Source organism: Globicephala melas, chromosome X (assembly GCF_963455315.2).
Source record: "Globicephala melas chromosome X, mGloMel1.2, whole genome shotgun sequence".
NCBI classification, from domain to species: Eukaryota; Metazoa; Chordata; class Mammalia; order Artiodactyla; family Delphinidae; genus Globicephala; species Globicephala melas.
Genome location: NC_083335.1, coordinates 85,197,550 through 85,223,515, shown reverse-complemented (window position 1 = coordinate 85,223,515; position 25,966 = coordinate 85,197,550). Strand labels below are relative to the sequence as shown.

Here is a 25,966-nt window from a genome sequence, read left to right as displayed (position 1 = left end):
AAAAAACTCACAGATGAATTGCATAGCCTAGAAATATTGAAAATATTAAGAAAAATTTAGGAATGTCATGAAAGCATAAAATATATGTAGATACTATTCTATCCTTACATAGGCATATGGTGATATTTATATAAAATTAATAATGTGTTAGTTTTCCTACTATTTTATAACTTTGCTTTCAAAGAATTTTATTACTGTACAGTATGCCCTTGTCTCTCATAATTGGAGAAACTGCTTATCAGCCTATCATCACAGGTAAGTGGGTTTTTAAAAAATATAACAATGTTTCCAATACTGTATTATGAATATGACTGTAATACTGTATGCCATAAAATTATATAACCATTCATTAGTATATAGGCTAAGCTACCATGAAGCAATCATATCGACTACACTATGCTACCATAAAGCAATCATATTGCTGCTTCGTTATCAATGTATAAATCGTTATAACTGTAAATAAATATGAATTTTTCATATTATCTTTTCATTGTTGATATCGTGTTAATAATCTGTATAACATCTACAGTATTTTGTATCATATAAGACAATATTAATGTAGGTACTGACAGACGTGATTCATCTTGTAAACAGACGACACAAACTTAAGTATCGACAAATACAGTGCAGTACTGAACATGTATTTTCTCTTCCTTATGATTTTCTTAATGACATTTCCTTATCTCTAGCTTACTTTATTGTAAGAATACAGTATTTAATACATATAACATACAAAATATGTGTTAATAGACTGTTTATGTTATTGGTAAAGCTTTTGGTCAACACTAGGCTATTAGCAGTTAAATTTTGACGGAGTCCAAAGTTATACGTAAATTTTCAACTGTGCAGGGAGCTGGAACCACTAACCCCCGAGTTTCCAAGGGTCAACTGTATTGGGAGGCGATAGAACTGTTCTACATCTTCATTGTGGCAGTGTCAAAACTTGCAGAGTTTGCCAAAAGATGCAGAACTGTACACTGAAGGCCTATTTTACTGTATACAGATTATACCTTAATTTTTTATTAAAAAAATTAAGGTTCCTCCAGGTAATTTGGAATAACTTCACCTGTTAAAGGTGAAGTAGTTAAATCCAAATCTCTTCACATATCCTCCAAACAACTATACAGATCAATATGAAGAACAAATAAAACTACACATAACCTATACCTTCAGTATAACTTATAATAGAAAATAGAGAGTACTATACACATTTCTAATTACCTATGATTGAAAAACAAATACCAAATTCCAGCTCAGCTGGCTTTCAAATTACTGCCACAAACCTTTCTGGAGTGTGAGAAGGGTATGAAGAAAACAGTCAAGAGAACAGAGAGGGGAGCAGAGAACCTAAGAATGAGCTGAAATCAAAGCTTAGAAAGAGAAAATCTACCATAAGTATAAAAACACTGAAAAGTGGGCTAGATCAGTCACAGCACCAGCTATAAGAACGGTATATGGGACCCAAGGTGGCAGTCACAAAAAAGCATCACCTCCAAGGGAGCAGATGATAAAAAGGAATGAGGAAGAACCATGTGGAGATTGGGTTGTAAAGGGGAAAAGCTAGAGGGGGAAACTGAAGGTCATGTGAGACAAAAAATGACCTAAACAAACTAAAACAAGTCAGAGCACACACAAGGGGCCCCTCCACAGTGCCAAAAGAAAGTCTCCATTAAGGGAACTGCAGTTTGCCTCACTGACAAAAGAGGGGGCTCTTGAGCCAAGAATCGTGCAAGTCACCACAACCTCCAACAGTCCTTAAAAAGATGAAAACAGTGTGCATCCATTCAAAGCTTGAGAACAACAGAAAATGAGAAAATATTTCAGGTGATAAGAAATTCACCCCACAATGGCATTGACAAAATGACAGAGTAGGCAGCTCCCAGCCCTTAGCTTCTCTCCCACTACCACCGCAAAAATGAAAATTAAAAAACAAACAAACAAGTGTCAGAACCAACTTTGTCAAAACTCTGGAAAACAAAGGTTTGCAGTAACCACATGGAATCAAGAAAAAGGCAACTTAAAAGACATCAGGAGGGCTTCCCTGGTGGCGCAGTGGTTGAGAGTCCGCCTGCCGATGCAGGGGACGCAGGTTCGTGCCCCAGTCCGGGAGGATCCCACATGCCGCGGAGCAGCTGGGCCTGTGAGCCATGGCCGCTGAGCCTGTGCTCCGCAACGGGAGAGGCCACAGCAGTGAGAGGCCCGCGTACCGCCAAAAAAAAAAAAAAAAGACATCAGGAAGACTTCATGGCATCTTTACTTGCCCCTCTCCTAAGAGACAGCAGTCTTGAAGCAGCAGCAGCCAATGTTCCCCATGTGGGACCCCCAACCCCTAATTCTAAAGGAAGCAGAGCAGACCTTATTCACAAATTAGTGTGTGTCTGTTCTAACCTGTCTGGGGCTACCAGAAAGACTGATGCAAGGTGCTCCTCTCTGTTTCACCTAACTCTGAACTCAGGCCAGAAAGCAGTAGGCATTGCTCTTAAAGGCTGCAAGGCAAACTAACAACCCAGAGATGCCTGGGGCAAAAGATTACAGTCCAGACAGACAACAGACTGCCTAAGGCCTGAGAGGAAATACTGGGGGGGATTCTTTGGGAAATTAGGACATTCAAAAGCACCCATGTACAGGGGAATGTAGAAAGCCACACATATGCCCAGGATAAGACTCATGCTCACAAGAGAACTTAGAAGACTCTAACTGCTCTAATTCTTCCTGAGCATAGAAAAATGAAAAGCTTCCAAATTTGTACAAGAACTGAGTATAAATTTGACACATAAACTCATTTAAGGTTGTACAAAATAGGAAAATGAAGACTAATCTCACTTATGAACAACAGTGCAAAAAATCCTAAATAAAATACAGTTAACCCTTGAACAACATGGGGGTTAATCTACGTATAACTTATAGTCAGCCCTCCATATCAGTGGTTTTCCACATCTGTGGATTCACCAAACATGGACTGTGTAGTACTGAAGTATTTACTATTCAAAAACATCCACATATAAGTGGACCCAGACAGTTCAAACCCATGTTGTCCAAGGGTCAACTGTATAAGCAAAAGGAATAGATCCACATGACCAATTAAAATTTATTCCAGGCATACAATGATAGTTCAATATTAGAAGATTCATTAACATAAATCACCATTAAACAGACCTAAAGAGAAAACTTACATGATTAATCTAATTAATATAAGAAATGCTGATACAAAAATATTGAAACAGAATTCAATACCCAATCCCAATTAAAAAAAAAAACAGTAAAGATTAGAATAAATGGTAATTTCCTTAAAATAACCAGATAGGAAGGAAGGGAGGGAGGGAAGGAGGGAGGGAGGGAGGGAGGGAGGAAGGAAGGAAGTTTTACATAGGGGCCTTGAGTCACCATGAATAGCATAACGATGTAAGTTTAGGTGGGGGCTGGCCACACCAGAAAGATCAACCACATGATTTAGGGTGGGGGCTTTGGGTCACTCCCAGAGGGGCTGGAGACAGACAGTAGCCACATGGACAATCATGCCTATAAAATGAAGCCCTAATTAAAAACTCTGGGGGACTTCCCTGGTGGTCCAATGGCTAAGACTCCACACTCCCAATACAGGGGACCCAGGTTCGATCCCTGGTCTTGGAACTAGATCCCACATGCCGCAACTAAAGATCCTGCAGGCTGCAACTAAAAGATCCTGCATGCGGCAGTGAAGATCCCAAGTGCCACAACTAAGACCTGGTGCAGCCAAAATAAATAAATAAGTAAATGTTTACAAACAAACAAACAAAAAACTCTGAACACCAAGGATCACAAGAGCTTCCCTGGTTGCCAGAACTCCATGTGTACTATCACACATCAATGCCAACCACACAAAGTCATGCACCCTGACTCCATGGGGAGAGAAAAACGGAAGCTCCATGTTTGGTACTTTCTGGGGCTCTGCCCTATGTACTTCTTCCCTTGGCAGGTTCCAATCTGTATCCTTCCCCTGTAAAAAGCCATAACCATGAGTATAACAGTTTTCAGTGAGTTCTGTGAGTCCCTCCAGTGAATTGTCAAACCTAAGGGTGACCTTGGGGACCCCCAAACTTGTAATTGGTGTCAGAAGTGAGGGTGGTCTCTTATTGGGACAGTTCCCTCTAACTTCAGAGTTGTCCAACTCTTCATAGATAGAATGATAGAAAGTCACAAACATGTAGTTATCCCTAAGTTATTTTATAAATTTATTGTGATCCCAATTTAAAAAACAAGCTTTTTAATGGTACTAAACAAGGTAGTACTAAAGATCATATCAAAAAATAAATGTGCAACAATAGCTAGAAAAGTCTGGGAAAGAAAAAGTGTGAGGAAGGGAGTAGCCCTACCAAATACCAGAACATACTCTGATACAGGCATTCTCTTAAAGCACAGGGTGAAAGACCCACTTTTTAATAAGTGGTGCTGGGTCAACTGCAAAGCAATTTGGGAAAGGCTAAATTGGATCCATACCTCATTACATACACAAGTATAAACACCAAATGGATCGAGGGCTAAATGTAAAAAACGGAAACCAAACAAAGTACTAGAAGAAAGCATGGGTGAATGTCCATATAACCTGAATTGAGGGAAAGACTTTCTAACTATGAATAAAAATTCAGATGTAATAAAAGATTAATAAATACAACCACAAAAATATAAAAACACTTTGGTAAGTCCAATGACAAACCAGTGGGGGAAATCTGTTGCAACATATATCACAAATAAAGATTGCTGTAACATATATCACAGATAAAGATTAATACCCTTAATATATAAAGAACTCTTAAAAATCAAAGGGAAAAGAAGAACAAATATGTGATAGAAAATTAGACAAAAAACATAAGACAATTAACAAGAGATATAAAAATGGCTCTTATAGATATTTTATTTATTTTTTGGCTGCACTATGAGCTTGCAGGATCTTAGTTCCCCAACTAGGAACTGAACCTGGGGCCATGGCAGTGAAAGCGCCGAGTCCTAACCACTGGATCGCCAGGGAACTCCTGTAAATGGCTCTTAAATATATGAAATTACATTCAACTTTACTCATAATAATAGTAATGCTAATTAAAACTATACAGACATACCTTTTCTTACCTAGCAGATTAGAAAAACTTAAAAGCCAGACAATATACTCTGTTGGTACAGCCATAGAGAAATAGGTACTATCACACAATGTTGGTGGGAATGTTAAACAGTACAACCCTTATGGAAGGGAATTTAGCAATATCTAATAAATTGTGTTTACCCTTTGACCTATCAATGCCACTTGTAGGAATTTACATAGAAGATATACTTGCACAAAAAGGAAACAACATATGCACAATATATTTCATTTCAGCATTATTATTATTTTTTTTTTTTTGCGGTACACGGGCCTCTCACTGTTGTGGCCCTCTCCCATTGCAGAGCACAGGCTCCAGACGCACAGGCTCAGCGGCCATAGCTCACGGGCCCAGCCACTCCGCGGCATGTGGGATCTTCCCGGACCGGGGCACGAACCCGTGTTCCCTGCATCGGCAGGCGGACTCTCAACCACTGTGCCACCAGGGAAGCCCCAGCATTATTCTTAATTACAAAATACTGAAACAACCAAAATTCACATGTATATAGGAGAATGGTTGAACAAACTGGTACATCCACTAATAGAATACTATACAGCTATAAAAATGAACGAGTCACATAAACAGAACAATCCAAAGTTCGTATGAAATCACAAAAGACCCTGAATAGACAAAGCAATCTTGAGAAAGGACAACAAAGCTGGCAGCATCACACACCCTAATTTCAAACTATATTACAAAGCTATAGTAATCAAAATAGTATGGTACTTGCATAAAAACAGAACATAGATCAATGGAACAGAATAGAAGGCCCAGAAATAATCCCATGCATAAATGGTCAATTAATTTATGACAAAGGAGCCAAGACTATACAATGGGGAAAAGACAGCCTCTTCAATAAATTCTAAAATAAACTGTGTTGGGAAAACTGGACAGCCACATGCAAAAGAATGAAACTGGAGCACTATCTTATACTATGTGCAAAAATTAACTCAAAATGGATTAAAGACTTGAACATAAGACCCCAAACCATAAAATTCCTAGAATAAAACATAGGTAGTAAGCTCCTTGACACTGGTCTCGGTAATGATTTCTTTTTGGATTTGGCAACAAAAGCAAAACTCAACAAATAGGACTACATTGAAAAAAAAGAGCTTCAGTACACCAAAGGAATCCATCAACAAAATGAAAAGGCAACCTACCAGATAGGAGAAAACATCTGCAAATCATATAATTGATAAGGGGTTAATATCCAAAATATATAAAGAACTCACATAACTCAGTATCAAAAAAACGAACAACCCAATTAAAAAATAAGCAGAGGGGGTTTCCCTGGTGGCGCAGTGGTTGAGAGTCCGCCTGCCGATGCAGGGGACATGGGTTCGTGCCCCGGTCTGGGAAGATCCCACATGCCGCAGAGCGGCTGGGCCTGTGAGCCATGGCCGCTGAGCCTGCATGTCTGGAGCCTGTGCTCCACAAAGGGAGAGGCCACAACAGTGAGATGCCCGCGTACCGCAAAAAAAAAAAAAAAAAAAGCAGAGGACCTGAATAGACATTTTTCCAAAGAATACATACAGATGGCCAACAGGAACATTAGAAGATGCACTAATCATCAGAGAAATGCAAATCAAAACTACAATGACCTATCATCTCACACCTGTCAGAATGGCCATTATCAAAGAGACAAGCAATAGCAAGTGTCAGCAAGGATGTGGAGAAAAGGGAATCCTTGTGCACTGTTAGTGATAATGTAAATTGGTGCAGCCATTAGGGAAAACAGTATACAGGTCCTTCAAAAAATTAAAAATAGGGCTTCCCTGCTGGCACAGTGGTTGAGAGTCTGCCTGCCGATGCAGGGGACACGGGTTCGTGCCCCGGCCCGGAAGGATACCACATGCCACGGAGCGGCTAGGCCCGTGAGCCATGGCCACTAAGCCTGTGTGTCCGGAGGCTGTGCTGCACAATGGGAGAGGCCACAACAGTGAGAGGCCCGCGTACCGCAAAAAAAAAATAATTAAAAATAAAATACCATATGATCCAGCAATTCCACTTCTGGGTATTTATTCAAAAGGAAACAAAAACACTGACTGGAAAAGATATTTGCACCTTCATGTTCACTGCAGCATTATTTCCAATAGCCAAGACAAGGACTCAACCTAAGTGTCCATGGCTGGATCAATGGATTAAGAAAATGTGATAAGGAGGCTAGGAAGATGGTGGAAGAGTAAGATGCGGAGATCACCTTCCTCCCCACAGATACACCAGAAATACATCTACACGTGGAACAACTCCTACAGTACACCTACTCAAGGCTGGCAGAAGACCTCAGGCCTCCCAAAAGGCAAGAAACTCCCCACGTACCTGGGTAGGGCAAAAGAAAAAAGAATAAACAGAGACAAAAGAATAGGGACGGGGCCCACACCAGTGGGAGGGAGCTATGAAGGAGGAAAGGTTTCCACACACTAGGAAGGCCCTTCACAGGCAGACTGCGGGTGGCGGAGGGGGGAGCTTCGGAGTCACGGAAGAGATCACAGCCACAGGGGTGCGGAGGGCAAAGCGGAGAGATTCCCGCACAGAGGAGCGGTGCCAACTGGCACTCACCAACCCGAGAGCCATCTCTGCTCACCCGCCGGGGCGGGCGGGGGCTGGGAGCTGAGGCTTGGGCTTCGGAGATCGGATCCCAGGGAGAGGACCGGGGTTGGCGACGCGAACACAGCCTGAAGGGGTTAGTGCACCCCTTCAGTGCACTAACCGGGAGGGAGTCCAGGAAAAGGTCTGGACCTGCCGAAGAGGCAAGAAACATTTTCTTCCCTCTTTGTTTCCTGGTGCGCGAGAAGAGGAGATTCAGAGCGCCGTTTAAAGGACCTCCAGAGACGGGCGCAAGCCACGGCTATCAGCACAGACCCCAGAGACGGGCATGAGACGCTAAGGCCACTGCTGCCACCACCAAGAAGCCTGTGTGTGAGCACAGGTCACTATCCCCACCTCCCCTAACGGGAGCCTGTGCAGCCCGCCACTGCCAGGGTCCCGTGATCCAGGGACAACGTCCCTGGGAGAATGCATGGTGCTCCTCAGGCCGGTGCAACGTCAGACCGGCCTCTGCCGTCACAGGGTTGCCCTGCATCCATGCCCCTCCCTCCCCCCGGTCTGAGTGAGCCAGAGCCCCTGAATCAGCGGCACCTTTAACCCCGTCCTGTCTGAGCGAAGAACAGACGCCCTCCGGCGACCTATATGCAGAGGCAGTGCCAAATCCAAAGCAGAGCCCCGGGAGCTGAGCGAACAAAGAAGAGAAAGGGAAACTTCTCCCAGCAGCCTCAGGAGCAGCGGATTAAATCTCCACAATCAACTTGATGTACCCTGCATCTGTGGAATACATGAATAGACAACGAATCATCCCAAATTAAGGAGGTGGACTTTGAGAGCAAGATATATTATTTTTTCCCCTTTTCCTCTTTTTGTGAGTCTGTATGTGTATGCTTCTGTGTGAGATTTCGTCTGTATAGCTTTGCTTTCACCATTTGTCCTAGGGTTCTGTCCATCCATTTTTTGTTGTTTTTTTACTTAAAAATTTTTGTTCTTAATAATTATCTTTTATTTTAATAACTTTATTTTATTTTATCTTACTTTATTTTATTTTATCCTCTTTCTTTCTCTTCCTTCCTTCCTTCCTTCCTTCCTTTCTTTCTTTCTTTTCTTTCTTTCTTTCTACTTTTTCTCCCTTTTATTCTGAGCCGTGTGGATGAATGGCTCTTGATGCTGCAACCAAGAGTCAGTGCTCTGCCTCTGAGGTGGGAGAGCCAACTTCAGGACACTGGTCCACAAGAGACCTCCCAGATCCATGAAATATCAAACAGTGAAAATCTCCCAGAGATCTCCATCTCAACACCAACACCCAGCTTCACTCAACGACCAGCAAGCTACAGTGCTGGACACCCTATGCCAAACAACTAGCAACACAGGAACACAACCCCACCCATTAGCAGGGAGGCTGCCTAAAATCATAATAAGGCCACAGACACCCCAAAACACACCACCAGATGTGGAACTACCCACCAGAAAGACAAGATCCCGCCTCATCCACCAGAACACAGGCACTAGTCCCCTCCGCCAGGAAGCCTACACAACCCACTGAACCAACTTTAGCTACTGGGGACAGACACCAAAAACAAAGGGAACTACGAACCTGCAGCCTGCAAAAATGAGACCCCAAACACAGTAAGATAAGCAAAATGAGAAGACAGAAAAACACACAGCAGATGAAGGAGCAAGATAAAAACCCACCAGACCTAACAAATGAAGAGGAAATAGACAGTCTACCTGAAAAAGAATTCAGAATAACAATAGTGAAGATGATCCAAAATCTTGGAAATAGAATAGAGAAAATACAAGAAACATTTAACAAGGTCCTAGAAGAACTAAAGAGGAAACAAGCAACGATAAACAAAACAATAAATGAAATTAAAAATACTCTAGGGCTTCCCTGGTGGCGCAGTGGTTGAGAGTCCGCCTGCTGATGCAGGGGACACGGGTTTGTGCCCCGGTCTGGGAAGATCCCACATGCCGCAGAGCGGCTGGGCCCATGAACCATGGATGCTGAGCCTTCACGTCTGGAGCCTGTGCTCTGCAACAGGAGAGGCCACAACAGTGAGAGGCCCGCATACCGCAAAAAAAAAAAAAAAAAAAAAAACCAACTCTAGATGGGATCAATAGCAGAATACCTGAGGCAGAAGAACGGATAAGTAACCTGGAAGATAAAATAGTGGAAATAACTACTGCAGAGCAGAATAAAGAAAAAACAATGAAAAGAACTGAGGAAAATCTCAGAGACCTCTGGGACAACACTGAACGCACCAACATTCGAATTATATGGGTCCCAGAAGAAGAAGAGAAAAAGAAAGGGACTGAGAAAATATTTGCAGAGATTATAGTTGAAAACTTCCCTAATACGGGAAAGGAAACAGTTAATCAAGTCCAGGAAGCACAGAGAGTCCCATACAGGATAAATCCAAGGAGAAACACACCAAGACACATATTAATCAAACTGTCAAAAATTAAATACAGGGCTTCCCTGGTGGCGCAGTGGTTGAGAGTCTGCCTGCCGATGCAGGGGACAAGGGTTCGTGCCCCGGCCCAGGAAGATCCCACATGCCGTGGAGTGGCTGAGCCCGTGAGCCACGGCCGCTGAGCCTGCATGTCCGGAGCCTGTGCTCCACAACGGGAGAGGCCACAACAGCGAGAGGCCCGCGTACTGCAAAAAAAAAAAAAAATTAAATACAAAGAAAACATATTAAAAGCAGCAAGGGAAAAACAACAAATAACACACAAGGGAATCCCCATAAGGTTAACAGCTGATCTTTCAGCAGAAACTCTGCAAGCCAGAAGGGACTGGCAGGACATATTTAAAGTGATGAGGGAGAAAAACCTACAACCAAGATTACTCTACCCAGCAAGGATCTCATTCAGATTTGATGGAGAAATTAAAACCTTTACAGAGCAGCAAAAGCTGAGAGAGTTCAGCACCACCAAACCAGCTTTACAACAAATGCTAAAGGAACTTCCCTAGGCAGGAAACACAACAGAAGGAAAAGACCTACAATAACAAACCCAAAACAATTAAGAAAATGGGAATAGGAACATACATACTGATAATTACTTTAAATTTAAATGGATTAAATGCTCCCACCAAAAGACACAGACTGGCTGATGGATACAAAAGCAAGACCCATATATATGCTGTCTACAAGAGACCCACTTCAGACCTAGAGACACATACAGACTGAAAGTAAGGGGATGGAAAAAGATATTCCATGCAAATGGAAACCAAAAGAAAGCTGGAGTAGCAATTCTCATATCAGACAAAATAGACTTTAAAATAAGGACTATTAAAAGAGACAAAGAAGGACACGACATAATGATCAAGGGATCGATCCAAGAAGAAGATATAACAATTGTAAATATTTATGCACCCAGCATAGAACACCTCAATACATAAGTCAAATACTAACAGCCATAAAAGGGGAAATCAACAGTAACACATTCATCGTAGGGGACTTTAACACCCCACTTTCACCAATGGACAGATCATCCAAAATCAAAATAAATAAGGAAACACAAGCTTTACATGATACATTAAACAAGATGGACTTAATTGATATTTATAGGACATTCCATCCAAAAACAACAGAATACACATTTTTCTCAAGTGCTCATGGAACATTCTCCAGGATAGATCATATCTTGGGTCACAAATCAAGCCTTGGTAAACTTAAGAAAATTGAAATTGTATCAAGTATCTTTTCCGACCACAACTCTATGAGACTAGATATCAATTACAGGAAAAGATCTGTAAAAACTACAAACACGCGGAGGCTAAACAATACACTACTTCATAACGGAGTGATCACTGAAGAAATCAAAGAGGAAATCAAAAAATACCTAGAAACAAATGACAGAGGAGACACGACGACCCAAAACCTATGGGATGCAGCAAAAGCAGTTCTAAGAGGGAAGTTTATACCAATACAATCCTACCTTAAGAAACAGGAAACATCTCGAATAAACAACCTAACCTTGCACCTAAAGCACTTAAAGAAAGAAGAACAAAAAAACCCCAAAGTTAGCAGAAGGAAAGAAATCATAAAGGTCAGATCAGAAATAAATGAAAAAGAAATGAAGGAAACGATAGCAAAGATCAATAAAACTAAAAGCTGGTTCTTTGAGAAGAGAAACAAAATTGATAAACCGTTAGCCAGACTCATCAAGAAAAAAAGGGAGAAGTCTCAAATCAATAGAATTAGAAATGAAAAAGAAAAAGTAACAACTGACACTGCAGAAATACAAAACATCATGAGAGATTACTACAAGCAACTCTATGCCAATAAAATGGACAACCCGGACGAAATGGCCAAATTCTTAGAAATGCACAACATGCCAAGACTGAATCAGGAAGAAATAGAAAATATGAAGAGACCAGTCACAAGCACTGAAATTGAAACTGTGATTAAAAATCTTCCAACAAACAAAAGCCCAGGACCAGATGGCTTCACGGGCGAATTCTATCAAACATTTAGAGAAAAGCTAACACCTATCCTTCTCAAGCTCTTCCAAAATATAGCAGAGGGAGGAACACTCCCAAACTCATTCTACGAGGCCACCATCACCCTGATACCAAAACCAGACGAGGATGTCGCAAAGAAAGAAAACTACAAGCCAATAACACTGATGAACATAGATGCAAATATCCTCAACAAAATACTAGCAAACAGAATCCAACAGCACATTAAGAGGATCATACACCATGATCAAATGGGGTTTATTCCAGGAATGCCAGGATTCTTCAATATATGCAAATCAATCAATGTGATACACCATATTAACAAATTGAAGGAGAAAAACCATATGATCATCTCAACAGATGCATACAAAGCTTTCGACAAAATTCAACACCCATTTATGATAAAAACACTGCAGAAAGTAGGCATAGAGGGAACTTTCCTCAACATAATAAAGGCCATATATGACAAACCCACAGCCAACATTATCCTCAATGGTGGAAAACTGAAAGCATTTCCACAAAGATCAGGAACAAGACAAGGTTGCCCACTCTCACCACTCTTACTCGACATAGTTTTGGAAGTTTTAGCCACAGCAATCAGAGAAGAAAAAGAAATAAAAGGAATCCAAATCAGAAAAGAAGAAGTAAAGCTGTCACTGTTTGCAGATGACATGATACTATATATAGAGAATCCTAAAGATGCTACCAGAAAACTACTAGAGCTAATTAATGAATCTGGTAAAGTAGCAGGATACAAAATTAATGCACAGAAATCCCTGGCATTCCTATACACTAAGGATGAAAAATCTGAAACTGAAATTAAGAAAACACTCCCATTTACCATTGCAAGAAAAAGAATAAAATATCTAGGAATAAACCTACCTAAGGAGACAAAAGACCTGTATGCAGAAAATTATAAGACACTGATGAAAGAAATTAAAGATGATACAAATAGATGGAGAGATACACCATGTTCTTGGATTGGAAGAATCAACATTGTGAAAATGACTCTACTACCCAAAGCAATCTAGAGATTCAATGCAATCCCTATCAAACTACCACTGGCATTTTTCACAGAACTAGAACCAAAAATTTCACAATTTGTATGGAAACACAAAAGACCCCGAATAGCCAAAGCAATCTTGAGAACGATAAATGGAGCTGGAGGAATCAGGCTCCCTGACTTCAGACTATACTAGAAAGCTACAGTAATCAAGACAGTATGGTCCTCGCACAAAAACAGAAATATAGATCAACGGAACAGGATAGAAAGCCCAGAGATAAACCCACGCACATATGGTCACCTTATCTTTGATAAAGGAGGCAAGAATATACAGTGGAGAAAAGACAGCCTCTTCAATAAGTGGTGCTGGGAAAACTGGACAGGTACCTGTAAAAGTATGAGGTTAGAACACTCCCTAACAGTGTACACAAAAATAAGCTCAAAATGGATTAAAGACCTAAATGTAAGGCCAGAAACTATCAAAGTCTTAGAAGAAAACAAAGGCAGAACACTCTTATGACATAAATCACAGCAAGATCCTTTTTGACCCACCTCTTAGAGAAATGGAAATAAAAACAAAAATAAACAAATGGGACCTAATGAAACTTCAAAGCTTTTGCACAGCAAAGGAAACCATAAACAAGACCAAAAGACAACCCTCAGAATGGGAGAAAATATTTGCAAATGAAGCAACTGACAAAGGATTAATCTCCAAAATTTACAAGCAGCTCATGCAGCTCAATATCAAAAAAACAAACAACTGAATCCAAAATTGGGCAGAAGACCTAAATAGACATTTCTCCAAAGAAGATATACAGATTGCCAGCAAACACATGAAAGAATGCTCAACATCATTAATCATCAGAGAAATGCAAATCAAAACTACAATGACCTATCATCTCACACCTGTCAGAATGGCCATTATCAAAGAGACAAGCAATAGCAAGTGTCAGCAAGGATGTGGAGAAAAGGGAATCCTTGTGCACTGTTAGTGATAATGTAAATTGGTGCAGCCATTAGGGAAAACAGTATAGAGGTTCTTGAAAAAATTAAAAATAGGGCTTCCCTGGTGGTGCAGTGGTTGAGAGTCCACCTGCTGATGCAGGGGACACGGGTTCGTGCCCCGGTCCGGGAAGATCCCACATGCCACGGAGCGGCTGGGCCCGTGAGCCACGGCCGCTGAGCCTGCGCATCCAGAGCCTGCGCTCCGCAACGGGAGAGACCACAACAGTGAGCGGCCCGCGCACCGCAACGAAGAGTAGCCCCCACTCGCCACAACTAGAGAAAGCCCGCCCACAGCAACGAAGACCCAACCAAAAATAAATTAATTAATTAATTTTTAAAAACCTCAATAGTGATAAAACAAACAATCCAATTTAAAAATGGGCAGAAGACCTGATTGGACACTTTGCCAAAGAGGATATGTAAAAAGTAAATAAGTATTTATAAAGATACTCAACATCATTGGCCATTAGGGCAATGCAAATTAAAGCCATTATGAGATAACACTACACACTAGAATGAGTAAAATTAAAAACACAGTTGACCCTTGAACAACATGGGTTTGAGCTGCATGGGTCCACTTATATGTGGATTTTTTTCAGTAAATGCATACTACAGTACTACACGATCTGCAAGTTAGTTGGAAACACACATACAGAGGGCCGACTGTAGGTGGATTTTCAACTACTGGGGGAGTCAGTGCCCCTAACCCCAGCGTTATTCAAGTGTCAACGGTACTGACAATACCAAGTGCTGGCAAAAATGTGAAGCAATTGGAATTCTTAAACATTACTGGTGGAAATGAAAGATAATTCAACCATCCTAGAAAACAATTTGGCAGATTCCTAAAAAGTTAAGCCATACACTTACCACATGACCCAGCAATCCAATATTTACTCTAGAGAAATGAAAACATATGTTCACACAAAAACCTGTATATGAATGTTTAAAGTAGCTCTACTCACAACTGCCAAAAACTGAAAATAATTCAAATGTCTTTCAAAAGGAAAATGGATAAATAAGCTGTGGTACATCTACATCATGGAATGCCACTCAGCACTAAAAAGCAAAGAACTATGGACACACACAACTTGGCTGAATCTCCAGGGAATCATACTGAGTGAAAATAAATCCAATCTCAAAAGGTTACAGACTATGTGCTTTGATTTATATCACATTCTTGAAATGACAAAATTCTAGAAATGGAGAACAGATCAGTAATTGCTAGAAGTCTAGGCATAGGGTGAGGGGGGGAAAGGGATTGATGTGGCTATAAAAGGGTAACATAAGGGATCCTTGTGGTGATGGAACTGTGTCTTAACCATATCAGTGTGAATATCCTGGTTGTGACATTGTGCTATAATTTTGCAAGATGCTACCATTGATGCAAACTGGGTAAAGATCTCTCTGTATTATTTTTACAACTGCATGTCAATCAATTGTTGCAAAAGAAAGTTTAATTTGAAAAAAGGAAAGTTATATACTGTATGATACCATTTATATGACATTCCTGAAGAGATAAAACTCTAGTGACACAGAACAGGTCTGTGGTTGCCTGAGGTTACAGGGAGGGGAGGATATGACTAAAAGGGGTTGCATGAGGCAGCTCTTTGGCGGGATGAAACTATTCTCTATCCCATAGATTAGTTATAACAATCTACACAGGTGTTAACATTTATCGACCTGAACAACAAAATCAATTTTACAGTACACTAATTTTAAAAATAAAAAAAATTTAAGTGAAAGAAAAAAGATGGTGGGCTGTGGGTGCCTACAGGACTTTGTCCCTGGCCAAATGAGAATCAAAAGTCCAACTGAGAAAATTACTTCAGCAAAATCATTTGGAAGACAAACAAATTCCCTAAGATATTTCATTCCCAAATTACATCTAGATATTATGTCTCCAGCTCACTGAAGAATGCTGTAAGGAATATCTGCAGGAAACCAGAGACTGCATTTATCATTAGGCTGTGATTGACGACAATTCCACCATTCACACGAAGATTCAGCAAAGAAATGCCTTGAAAGGCAATTGCAGGAAACCTTTACTTCCCTGAGGGCTTGATGTGTTCTCTCCTTGATGAGTAAAGTGAGCCAGACTACCTCTGGCTGCCAGAGGCTCAAAGAGAAATTTGCAACTCAACTAATATTGTACTGCGTAACTGTCTGTTGCCCTAAGTCATTTGTCTACATTCTAACCTGGCCTTGCTGCTGTCTCATTTTCCCTGATTCTAATGCTTATTTATAAATAATTTTCTTTTATGTCTGAGATTCCTACATCACTCATCACATTCATGGTAAAATAAAAGAAGGAACACACAATATCCTTACCTGGGCTTTGGCCATTTCCTGCTCTTCTTGGGAAAAGACAGATGTGTGAAGCCTGAGCTAAAAGAGTGGAGAAGTGGAGAGCATATGAGAGACCCCATCAGGCTTCCAGTGCCCAGAATTATCGGCCTAGAAATCCCCTCACATGAAGCTGCTCTGTGGAAGTTTGGGCGACCATGTGGTTTTTAACAACCACTTGTGTATTCTTGAGTATTTTCCTCATGTGAACATCTAACACAAAAGGTTTTCTTCCATACATACTTGTGTACTGACTCAGAAATTGTATTTCTAGGTATTTTCCTTAATGAAATAATGTATCATAATTTCTCTTTAAGTACCTTCATCTCAGCATTGACTTTAACAATGCCAAACTTAAACGATCCTCTATGACCCATGATATGGGATTAATAAGGAAATACAAGGGATTAAATTCTATGTAGCTACTGAAAATAATGTTGTATGGTACTGTACACTTATTATCTGTGTATTTTCTGTACATATATCTAAATTACAAGTTTTTTAAATGTTACAGAATAAATCTTTAAGCTGAATCGCAGTAACTTCTAAATGAAAACAAAGGCAGGTTATCAAACTTAAGGAACCCATTTTAAAACCATACGTTAAATGTTTAAAAATGCATATCCCTTATACACACTAAAAAGTGTCTAAAGAATGAACATTTAAACAGAGGGGGCTAAAATTAGTTCTTTTTTATTTTCTTCTCTATTTTCTAATCAATCTATAATGCAAATGTGTTACTTACGTGTTAAATGCCAAAAAACCCCACTGAACTTTAACACTATTATTCCCAGGCGTTTTAAGCCCCATCCCCACCCCCACCCCGCCTGACCCCACAACACCAGACCCTGCCCACGCCTCCCAAGCCCCAGGCTCTGCGCGAGGCCCCTAATCAGGTGAGTTCTCTCTGGTGCCTCTTCTTGCTTCTCCTCACCTCACTGGGGACGTCTTGCCCAGGAGCCAAAAGGAAGCCTTCGGGTGCAGATTCACTTCAGCTGGAGCATTCACACAAGGCCCCTACCTCGGGGCTCGGGCAAGGGGAGAGGAACAGAGGGAGAGGCGGGGGCGCCTAAGGAGGAGCTTGAGGGGTGCGTATGAACCCTTAGCGCAGGTCACTGTGCTGGAAAATGTGTAAAAGTCAACGTTTAATATGCCCCATTCAACCCCGACTAGCCCCATAACTTTGTCTGCCATTGAGCCCACAAACCCTCATTCGCTGACCTCTCGGTCCACCCCACAACCTCCCACATCAGTGACCCCCCCAACACCCGCTTCATTCGTCCCCCAGAACTCCCCATCACTCAGCCCATCACCCCTACTACTCGCCCCCTCAACCTCTCTCTCGACACAGATTTTGTGCTCGCTGCAGAGGAGACCGTTACGAAAACTGGCCCCAAGAAGCACTTCCGCTTTGGGACCAACTCCGGCTCCGCAGCCCAGAGGGCTGTAGCGGCCGGTGTGCGCACGCTCAGTGGGGGCTTTGAGCCCGCGTACACCAATAGTCAACATGGGGACCCCTCCCGCCTGCCGGACGCGAATGCGACGGGGCTGCAGCGCAGGCGCAGAGGGGAGATGGCCGCTCCGGTGACGTCACTGCTCTGAAACGATGGCCGCGCCCACTGCGTCTTTTCCCTTCGAGGGCGGCAGTGTAGAACAGGTGCTTACTTTGATTTGCGGAGGCCGTCATTCCTAAGACTCCAAAGATCGGTTTCCTTATGGAGGGAGGGAAAGGGCCCAATTAAGGAGAATGCTAGCAGGCAGGAATTTCATGTCTTGAACCTGGAGAGCAGTATCGGGTTTGCAGGTGTAATTGAATAGGAAGTCGGGATGCGTGGCGGAATTGCTCAGCATGCACAAAGGCTAGGAGGTAGGGAGAGGTCACTGGCTCCATCCAGTGGCTAAGGCTGGGAGTTTACAGCCTAGCGTTTGAAGGACGGTGTGCAGACAAACAAGAAGCTGAAGAATAAATAAATGGCCACCTAGTACACACACACACCGGGATGAAGGGGATGTGTTAAGTAGTGACTGACAATGTTGTTGTCTCAGGATGGGCAGGGACGATCTCCTTTTGTCGGGGGTGACAGTTACGCTGGTCAAAAGGAGCCGGCCGCACAAATATTTGAAGCAAAGAGCTTTGTGGTGGAGGGCGCGGCTGTTAAAAAGGCCCTGAAGTAGGACCTGGTTTGGCACGTTGGAGGAACAGAAACAGTGTCAGTGTGTTGGGCATATAGAAGGTGTAGGCAAGGGAGAAGTGAGTGGGTGCCAGATGCTGTAGGGCCTCCTCTGCCAGGGACAGAGCTCATGTCTCATTCTGACATAATGGGATGCCATTAAGGGGGATCAGATTTTTAAAACACCAGTCTGAAGCAATCCAGCATTATATATTAACTTTAAAAATACACGTAGATTAGACTCTTGTTTATTGCCTGTCTTGTACCACTAGGACATGAGCTCCGCAGAAATTTGCTTAAGCACCTCCCATATGCCAGGTAGTGTTCTACATATTGGGAATACTGCAGGAGAGAAAACAGAACCAACCAAACAAACAAACGTGATGGAGACAGCCTGGTTGCAAACTCCCACCTACCAGCTGTGTAATCTAGGGCAGGACTCAACTCCTCTGTGCTGAATTTCCTCATCTATAAAATGGGGGATAATGACAGCACCTACCTCGTTAGGACTGTGGTGACAAATGAGCTGATAATTGTAAATGGCTTAGAACAATGCCTGGAACACAGCAAGTGCTGTGTAACTGATGATGATGATTAAAATAAAATTAGACGTGTGTATGTATAAAACTTTTTTTAATAAGAAGAAAAAAATAAAAAGATGACCTGCAGGCTGCTTTGTGGATGACAGATTGCAGAGGGCAAGGGCGAAAACAGGGAGAACAATAAGGAGGCTCCTGCCAACAGGCCCAGCAAGTGATAATGGAGGCTCAGACCTAGCTCAGTATCTCCTGTGTGCCAGGCACTGTGTGAAGCACATGACATGACCTGCCTCAGATAGTCCCCACTTTCTGTGAACAATCCTGTGGTCCCACCCGTCTTGTTAGGTGAGGAAACTGAGTCCCAGAGAGACTAAGTAACTTGCCCAAAGTCACACAGGTTCCCAAGATCAGATCCTTAACTTCTACCCAATAATACTCTTCTTTTGTTTATTCAGTATCCCACAGAACTTCCAGAAAATATCTGAGGGTGTTCATTCCAGAACCATTAAAACCAGGCAAGGAATTTTTTTTTGGGGGGGGGGCAGGAATATAGATGGAGCTTCCTAGCAGACAAAGCAAAGAGAGAAAGCAGGGAAGTAACTCAGGTCTCTTGCTCTCTTAAGGATCTGTACCTCCTGGGTACAAAACTTGTCAACTCTCTTAATGAATTAGGATGTGGAAAATAGGAGGGGCTGGACCTTTAGGGCCCCTGTCAGTCTGGCCTCTTCCATCCTGTAAACATAACTTCTCCACCACCTTGTACACACATATATATACACACACCCCTGTGTGGAGGGGGAAATCCTATAGGGTTGGTGGGTGTTGGGGTACAGTGATTTCCAGCTCCAAAAATATTCTGAGCCAGTGATACAGCCCTGCAGAAACTGTCCCAGGGTTCACAGTGCATATCCACAAGCTATGTGAAACCAGATTTTCTGCTGTGGAGCTAGGATGCCCACTCTCTGTCCTGGGCATCCTCTACCATCAGTCCCTACAGGTACAAACTCATTCAGTGGCCTAAGCAGCAGGTAGCTAGGTGAAGGGGTGTGGAAAGCTGACAGGTAGCTGGTCCCACCACAGAATCTGCACGATGTGACACTCCAACCCAAAGGCCACCCCCACCTCGCTGGTGAGTCATTAAAACTGCTCTTAAGATACATTTTCTCAAAACTGTGGAAGTGTTGCCAATGGTGAGCAATCATTTTGGACCATGAGGTAGCAGGTGAGTTTGGCAGAGCTACAGCATACGAGCAGCCAGCTCTCTGGTGAGCTTGGAGCTGCCACTCTAGCCCTCCAAGAGAGGAATCCCCTTCCATCCTCTTGAAGCTATTGGTATTTAGGGTGGTACTGGTATGTGCAGCCAAACTGAATCCTGAACAATACATCAGACTTTTCTGTCTTGGCAGATGTGTCACTAAACAGAGACATGTGGGACCAGTGAGGGCAGGGGGCGGTGAATAATGGTGAATGAAGGACAAATTGGGAATGAATGGGGGCAAGGAGAGACAAAGGGGGATGGCAGGGAGGTGAATGAGCAGTAGAGTGGAGTGAATGTGGGTAGTGTGGGACAGAGTGAGGAAATAACTACGCATTCAATTTTTTTTTTTTTTTTTTTTTTGCGGTACGCGGGCCTCTCACTGTTGTGGCCTCTCCCGTTGCGAAGCACAGGCTCCGGACGCGCAGGCTCAGCGGCCATGGCTCACGGGCCCAGCCGCTCCGCGGCATGTGGGATCTTCCCGGACCGGGGCACGAACCCGTGTCCCCTGCATCGGCAGGCGGACTCTCAACCACTGCGCCACCAGGGAAGCCCTACGCATTCAATTTTGAATCAATTTAAGCTTATGGATGAGACTGAGTAAGTGATGGGGAAATGAGGCACCGTCTAAGTGGCAAAAAGTGAAAGATGGAGTGGACTGTGAGTGAATGGGGCAATGAAAGGTGGTGAATGTGAATGGGGTTGATAAAGCATGAGGGTGCAAGTTGATATGAGTACTAAGGATTGAAGTGTAAATGAATGATGGTTTATGGAGCACAATATGAGTAAGGAGAGGTGAATTTAGGGAGAAAGTAGCAGTTAATGGAAGTCATGTGAGGCACAGAGGGAAGAATGGGGGACACAAGGGGCAGAATAAGAGGAAACAGAAATGAATACAAGGTAGAATGTGAATAAGTGAATCGAGTCGAGTTTGTTTGAGTGGGGATACTACGAGGGAGGAGAGCGACCAGAGGTGAATAAGAGGCAGACTGGGATTAGATGGGGTAGGTATGCGGGGCAGCGTTCCAGTAATGTGCAGAGATCCCAGTGGGAATCAGCCCAGGTGAATGAGCAAAAGCATGTGCGTGAATGGAGGTAATGTTGGGCACAGTGAGAGGGGATGGAAGTAAAGAGCAGAAGAAGGTGAGTAATTGGGTATTGTGAGGCAAGGGGAGAGGGGATGAAGGTCACATAGCCCAAGGTGAGTAAAGTGGGGGAAATGGAGCCCAATGTGAGCAAAAAGTGGTAAATCCGAGGCAGAGTGTGACTGAACGAGGGTACCGCGAGGCAGAGTGGGAGCAACTCAAAATGAATCGGGAGCAGAACAAGAGTGATGAGTGGAAACAGGGGTTACATCGGGAGTGACTTTAAATGAATGAGATAATGGGAGGCAGTGAAGATTGAGAAAGAATGGAGGTGACCAAGTGTAGAGTGAGTATAACTTGGGCTAGTGTTTGGGAGTAATACAGTTTCAGGAAATGCAGGTAATATGGGAGAAGCGCTTGAGAGAATAGAAGTGAAGAAGGGGCAGAAATAGAGTGAATGAGGGAGGGAATGAGGCCCAGAGTCAATGAACAAAGGTGAAGGATGGGCCACGTGAGAGCAGATGGGAGTCATTTGATGCGGTGTCAGGCAGTGAAGGTGAAAGTAGGAAATGAGAGTCTGAGTGGGAGTGAATGGAGGTGAAGAAGGAATAGGATGTGAGAGAGCTTGGGTAAGAGTAAGTAGAGGGTTAGGGAATTGCAGTAACACGAGGCCCAGTGTGAATGAATATAGGTGGATAAGAGGCAGTGTAAGTGGACGAGGGAATAAAACGTAGAATGAGAACGGGGGTGAAAAAGCAGTAGAGTGAACATGTATATGTAATATGTAATGTGGGGCAGAGTCTGATTAAATGGGTGTAACATGGGGCAGATTCCAGTAAATGAGGGTGGAACGAGCACATTAAGTGAAGAGAGGTGAAGGAGGTGCTGAGAATGAGTAAATAGAGGTAATGTGGAACAAAGGGGAGAGCACAGTGGTTATATTTTATAAAGCATGAGGAATCCGAGGTGGTAGTAGGCATGGTGTAGTGACCAGAGCTGACTACTCAGCAGAGTGGGGGAAATGGAGGTGATGAGGGGCAGAATGAGTGGAAATGGAGGTAACCAAGTGGTAGAGCATGATTAATGGGAGTAGAGTGGGACAGTGTTAAGGAATGTAGGGGAATGTGGGCTGAGTGTGAGGTCTAGTACCTGGGACCTGTCTGTCCTTTTTGTGTCCCAAGCCCCTCTCTCCCTGCATCCCTTTCTGATATCTCTGGGTTTCTCCCTGTCCTTGTCTCCTTCCACCTCTGTGTATACATTAGTATCTTTCTTTTTCTTTGTTTCTGTCTTTAACAGAGCTAACACAGGGGAAGATGGTGAGATGCCCAACCCTCTGGCTTCTCTGTTCCAGAATCTGTCACTTAGATCTTCACAGAGCCCAAAATTCCAGCATACCCTTAGTTCTGAGCACTGAAGGGTGAGTCTGAAGCAATGGGTCAGGTAGGAGGGCTTGTGCATGTCATAATGCAGGCCTGGGACACGATGGTGGTGACCCTGGCCATGCTGATGCCTGCCACTGTGGATGCCAAGATCTTCCAACGCTGCGACCTGGCAATGAAGCTGGAGGAGGCGGGCCTCAATGGCTTCAAGGGCTACACCATTGGAGGCTGTGAGACTTGTCACCCCATGCCACGAGCCACCCACCACACTCAGACCCAAGCCCTCCCCCATTGCCATTTGTTACCTCCCAGGCTAGGGAATGATCCTCTCAGTCACCCTCTGACTATGATGAGTACTTTAACTAACTCTAGTTTCATCATCATTGCCTTCACAACCATTTACCCTCATCTCTACTAACACCACCATCACTACCATCCATGTCATCACTGCTGTTATCACCATGGATACCATCACCACCACCATTACTGGTATCTCACCAGAATCACCAACATCAACCCCAAACCAAGAATTCACCCCCAACAACTAAGATGAAAACCATCCCTGGGGGCTTCCCTGGTGGCGCAGTGGTTGAGAGTCCACCTACCGATGCAGGGGATGCGGGTTCGTGCCCCGGTCCGGGAGGATCCCACATGCCGCAGAGCGGCTGGGCCCGTGAGCCATGGCCGCTGAGCCCGCGCATCCGGAGCCTGTGCTCTGCAACGGGAGAGGCCACAACAGTGAGAGGCCCGCGTACTGCAAAAAAACCCAAAAAACAAAAAAGCAAACAAACAAACAAACCCATCCCTGCCCCATTCCCTCATCCTACCCTCTCCCCTATTACCAAGACCCATGCCCATCTGCTACCTCCCCCCTCCCTGCCCCAGTGCTGTGCATGGCACACTATGAAAGTGGCTTTGACACCTCCTTCATGGACCACAATCCTGAAGGCAGCAGTGCATATGGCATTTTCCAGCTGAACTCCACCTGGTGGTGTGACAGTGGTGTTACACCTACCCAGAACCTCTGTCACATGGAGTGTCATGGTGAGGCAGCATTGAGGACACCTTGAAGCCCTGCCTGGCCTCACTCCCCAACACGCAGAGGGCAAGACTGTCTAAGCCATAGCCTTGAGTAACAAGCAGAAAAATGATAGGGAAAGGAGCAGACTTGCCTGAGCTGTTACAGACACCAGCCTGTATCCTTACCCAGACTGCACTGAGATGTTGTCTAGGTAAGGAGGACTCAGAGCTCCCAAACCTCACCTAGAATGGAGGCTGCCATTTTCTAGGACTCAGGAAACAATACACTTAGCTCCAAGTGGAATGGAGGGGGAAACTGTCCTGATTTGGGGTTGGGGTTGTCCAGGCCCTGAAGGAAGAAGCAGATATCTGTCTGTAGGAACAGAAACAAGGTACCTCTGTGCAGAAAGGAGAGAATTTTTCAGACAAGAGTGTGGTATTGTTGAGGACAAAATTGAATAGCAGTAGAAGTTGTTCAGGGTTCACCAAAATGGTGTTTGAGGTTGTCCAAGATAGGCCAAAATGGAGACTGTGGTTATTTGGGACCAGCCCAAATGGAGGTTGAAGTTGTCCAAGTCCTGCCACAGTGACAGAAGAGATCACCCAGGACTTGCCAGCTTGAAGGCTGAGGTTATCCAGGACTAGTCAACATAGTGGTTGAGATCATTAACTAGTCAGAATGGCAGTTAAGGTCATCCTCGTCTAGCCACCATAGCAGTTGATGTCATCTAGGACCAGGCACCATGGTAGCTGAAATTGAACAGGACTAGCCAACATAGAGACTGAGGTCACTTGTAACTAGTAAAAATGGGTGTTGATGTTATCCAGGACCTGACAACATAGTGTTTGAAGAGTCCCCAGGACTGACCAACCTTGCAGTGGAGTGGCTTTCCAGCCAGCCAACAGCCATTGCAGTTGAGATCATTCATAACCACACAAAATGACAGTTGAAGTCATCTGGAACTGGCCAACATGGAGTCTGAGGTTGTCCAGGACCAGCCAATATGGTGGTTGAGGTTATTCATAACCAACAAACATGACAGTCAAGATCACTCAGGATCAGTCAATGAGTTAAGGTTGTACAGAACCAGTCAACATGGCAGTTGATGTAATTCATAGCCAGCTAATAAGTGAATCAAGGTCATCTAAAATCAGGCAATATAGTGGTTGAAGTTATTCAGGCCCCAAGAAACCCAGAACCCCTTGTCCCTTCATACACTGTCACCCTGTCCCCAATACACCAGATTACTATATCCCTCTCTTCCTCCTAGAACTGTTCAACCGCCATATTCTGGATGACATCATGTGTGCCAAGCAGATAGTGTCCTCACAAAACGGTATGAATACCTGGTAAGTCTCATGGGGATGTCTTGGACTCTGGGCAGCCGAGATAGTGGCACTACCACCCCATCAGCCTGTCCACTTCATCCTCCCTCTCTCCCTTCATTTCCCAGGGATTCTTGGAGCCAGCACTATTCTGGCCATGATTTATCTGAATGGCTCAAGGGGTGTCATATGTATGCAAAACCTTACACAACAGAAATTAATTCATGACTCAGCTTCCCAGAGATAGAGATTTCATTTTCCTTTCTGTCCTTTCTTTTGTGGATTTAATAAAGGATGATATCTATAAACAATTCAAGAGACCCCTGATGTCTGACTCTCTTCATTTTTCCAATGCCTGAAGGTACCCCTATTCAATCACTCCCTCCATATATTCAAAGCTGTAATCAGGGGACACAAGCTCACTCAGGGTGGGGGTGGAGGATAATGTAGTGATTAAGAGCATAGGTTCTCCTGGGTTCAGAAACAATCTCTACCACTTACTGTCCCCAAGTTGCCTTGGGTAAGGCACTTAATTTCTTTGTGCCTCAGTTTCCTCATCTGTAAAATGAGGATGATAGTGGTAGTAACTATCTCATGGGTTGTTGAGAGAATTAAATGAATTAATGTTTGTAAAGCACATAAAGTGTTTAGTACACAAGACAATTCTAGGTCTGGAAATAGAAGGGTGGGGTGGGGAGATATGAAAATTGGCTTCCC

At 43.4% G+C, this 25,966-nt stretch overlaps 2 protein-coding genes across 3 annotated transcripts in view; one reads left to right on the top strand and one right to left on the bottom strand.

Annotated features, from left to right (window-relative positions):
* Nucleotides 1-17,780, bottom strand: part of LOC115847131 (zinc finger protein 182) — a 28,385-nt gene extending 10,605 nt beyond the window's left edge. Inside the window, exons 1-2 of one of the 2 annotated variants that reach the window (XM_060292344.1) lie at nt 17,409-17,780; nt 16,460-16,516 (exon numbers count right to left, since the gene is read on the bottom strand). In XM_060292344.1, the coding sequence (XP_060148327.1) occupies nt 16,460-16,474 (15 nt within the window). In that variant the 5' untranslated portion in view covers nt 16,475-16,516; nt 17,409-17,780. The remainder of the gene's footprint in view (nt 1-16,459; nt 16,517-17,408) is intronic. The other variant, XM_030846659.3, reaches the window with a different exon arrangement.
* Nucleotides 17,781-22,988: 5,208 nt separating this feature from the next.
* On the top strand, nt 22,989-25,477 carry LOC115847178 (sperm acrosome-associated protein 5-like). Its single transcript, XM_030846743.2, has 4 exons — nt 22,989-23,133; nt 23,789-23,947; nt 25,195-25,273; nt 25,378-25,477. Exons 1-4 carry the CDS (start codon nt 22,989-22,991, stop codon nt 25,475-25,477), a joined length of 483 nt encoding a protein of 160 aa, XP_030702603.2.
* Nucleotides 25,478-25,966: the final 489 nt, after the last annotated feature.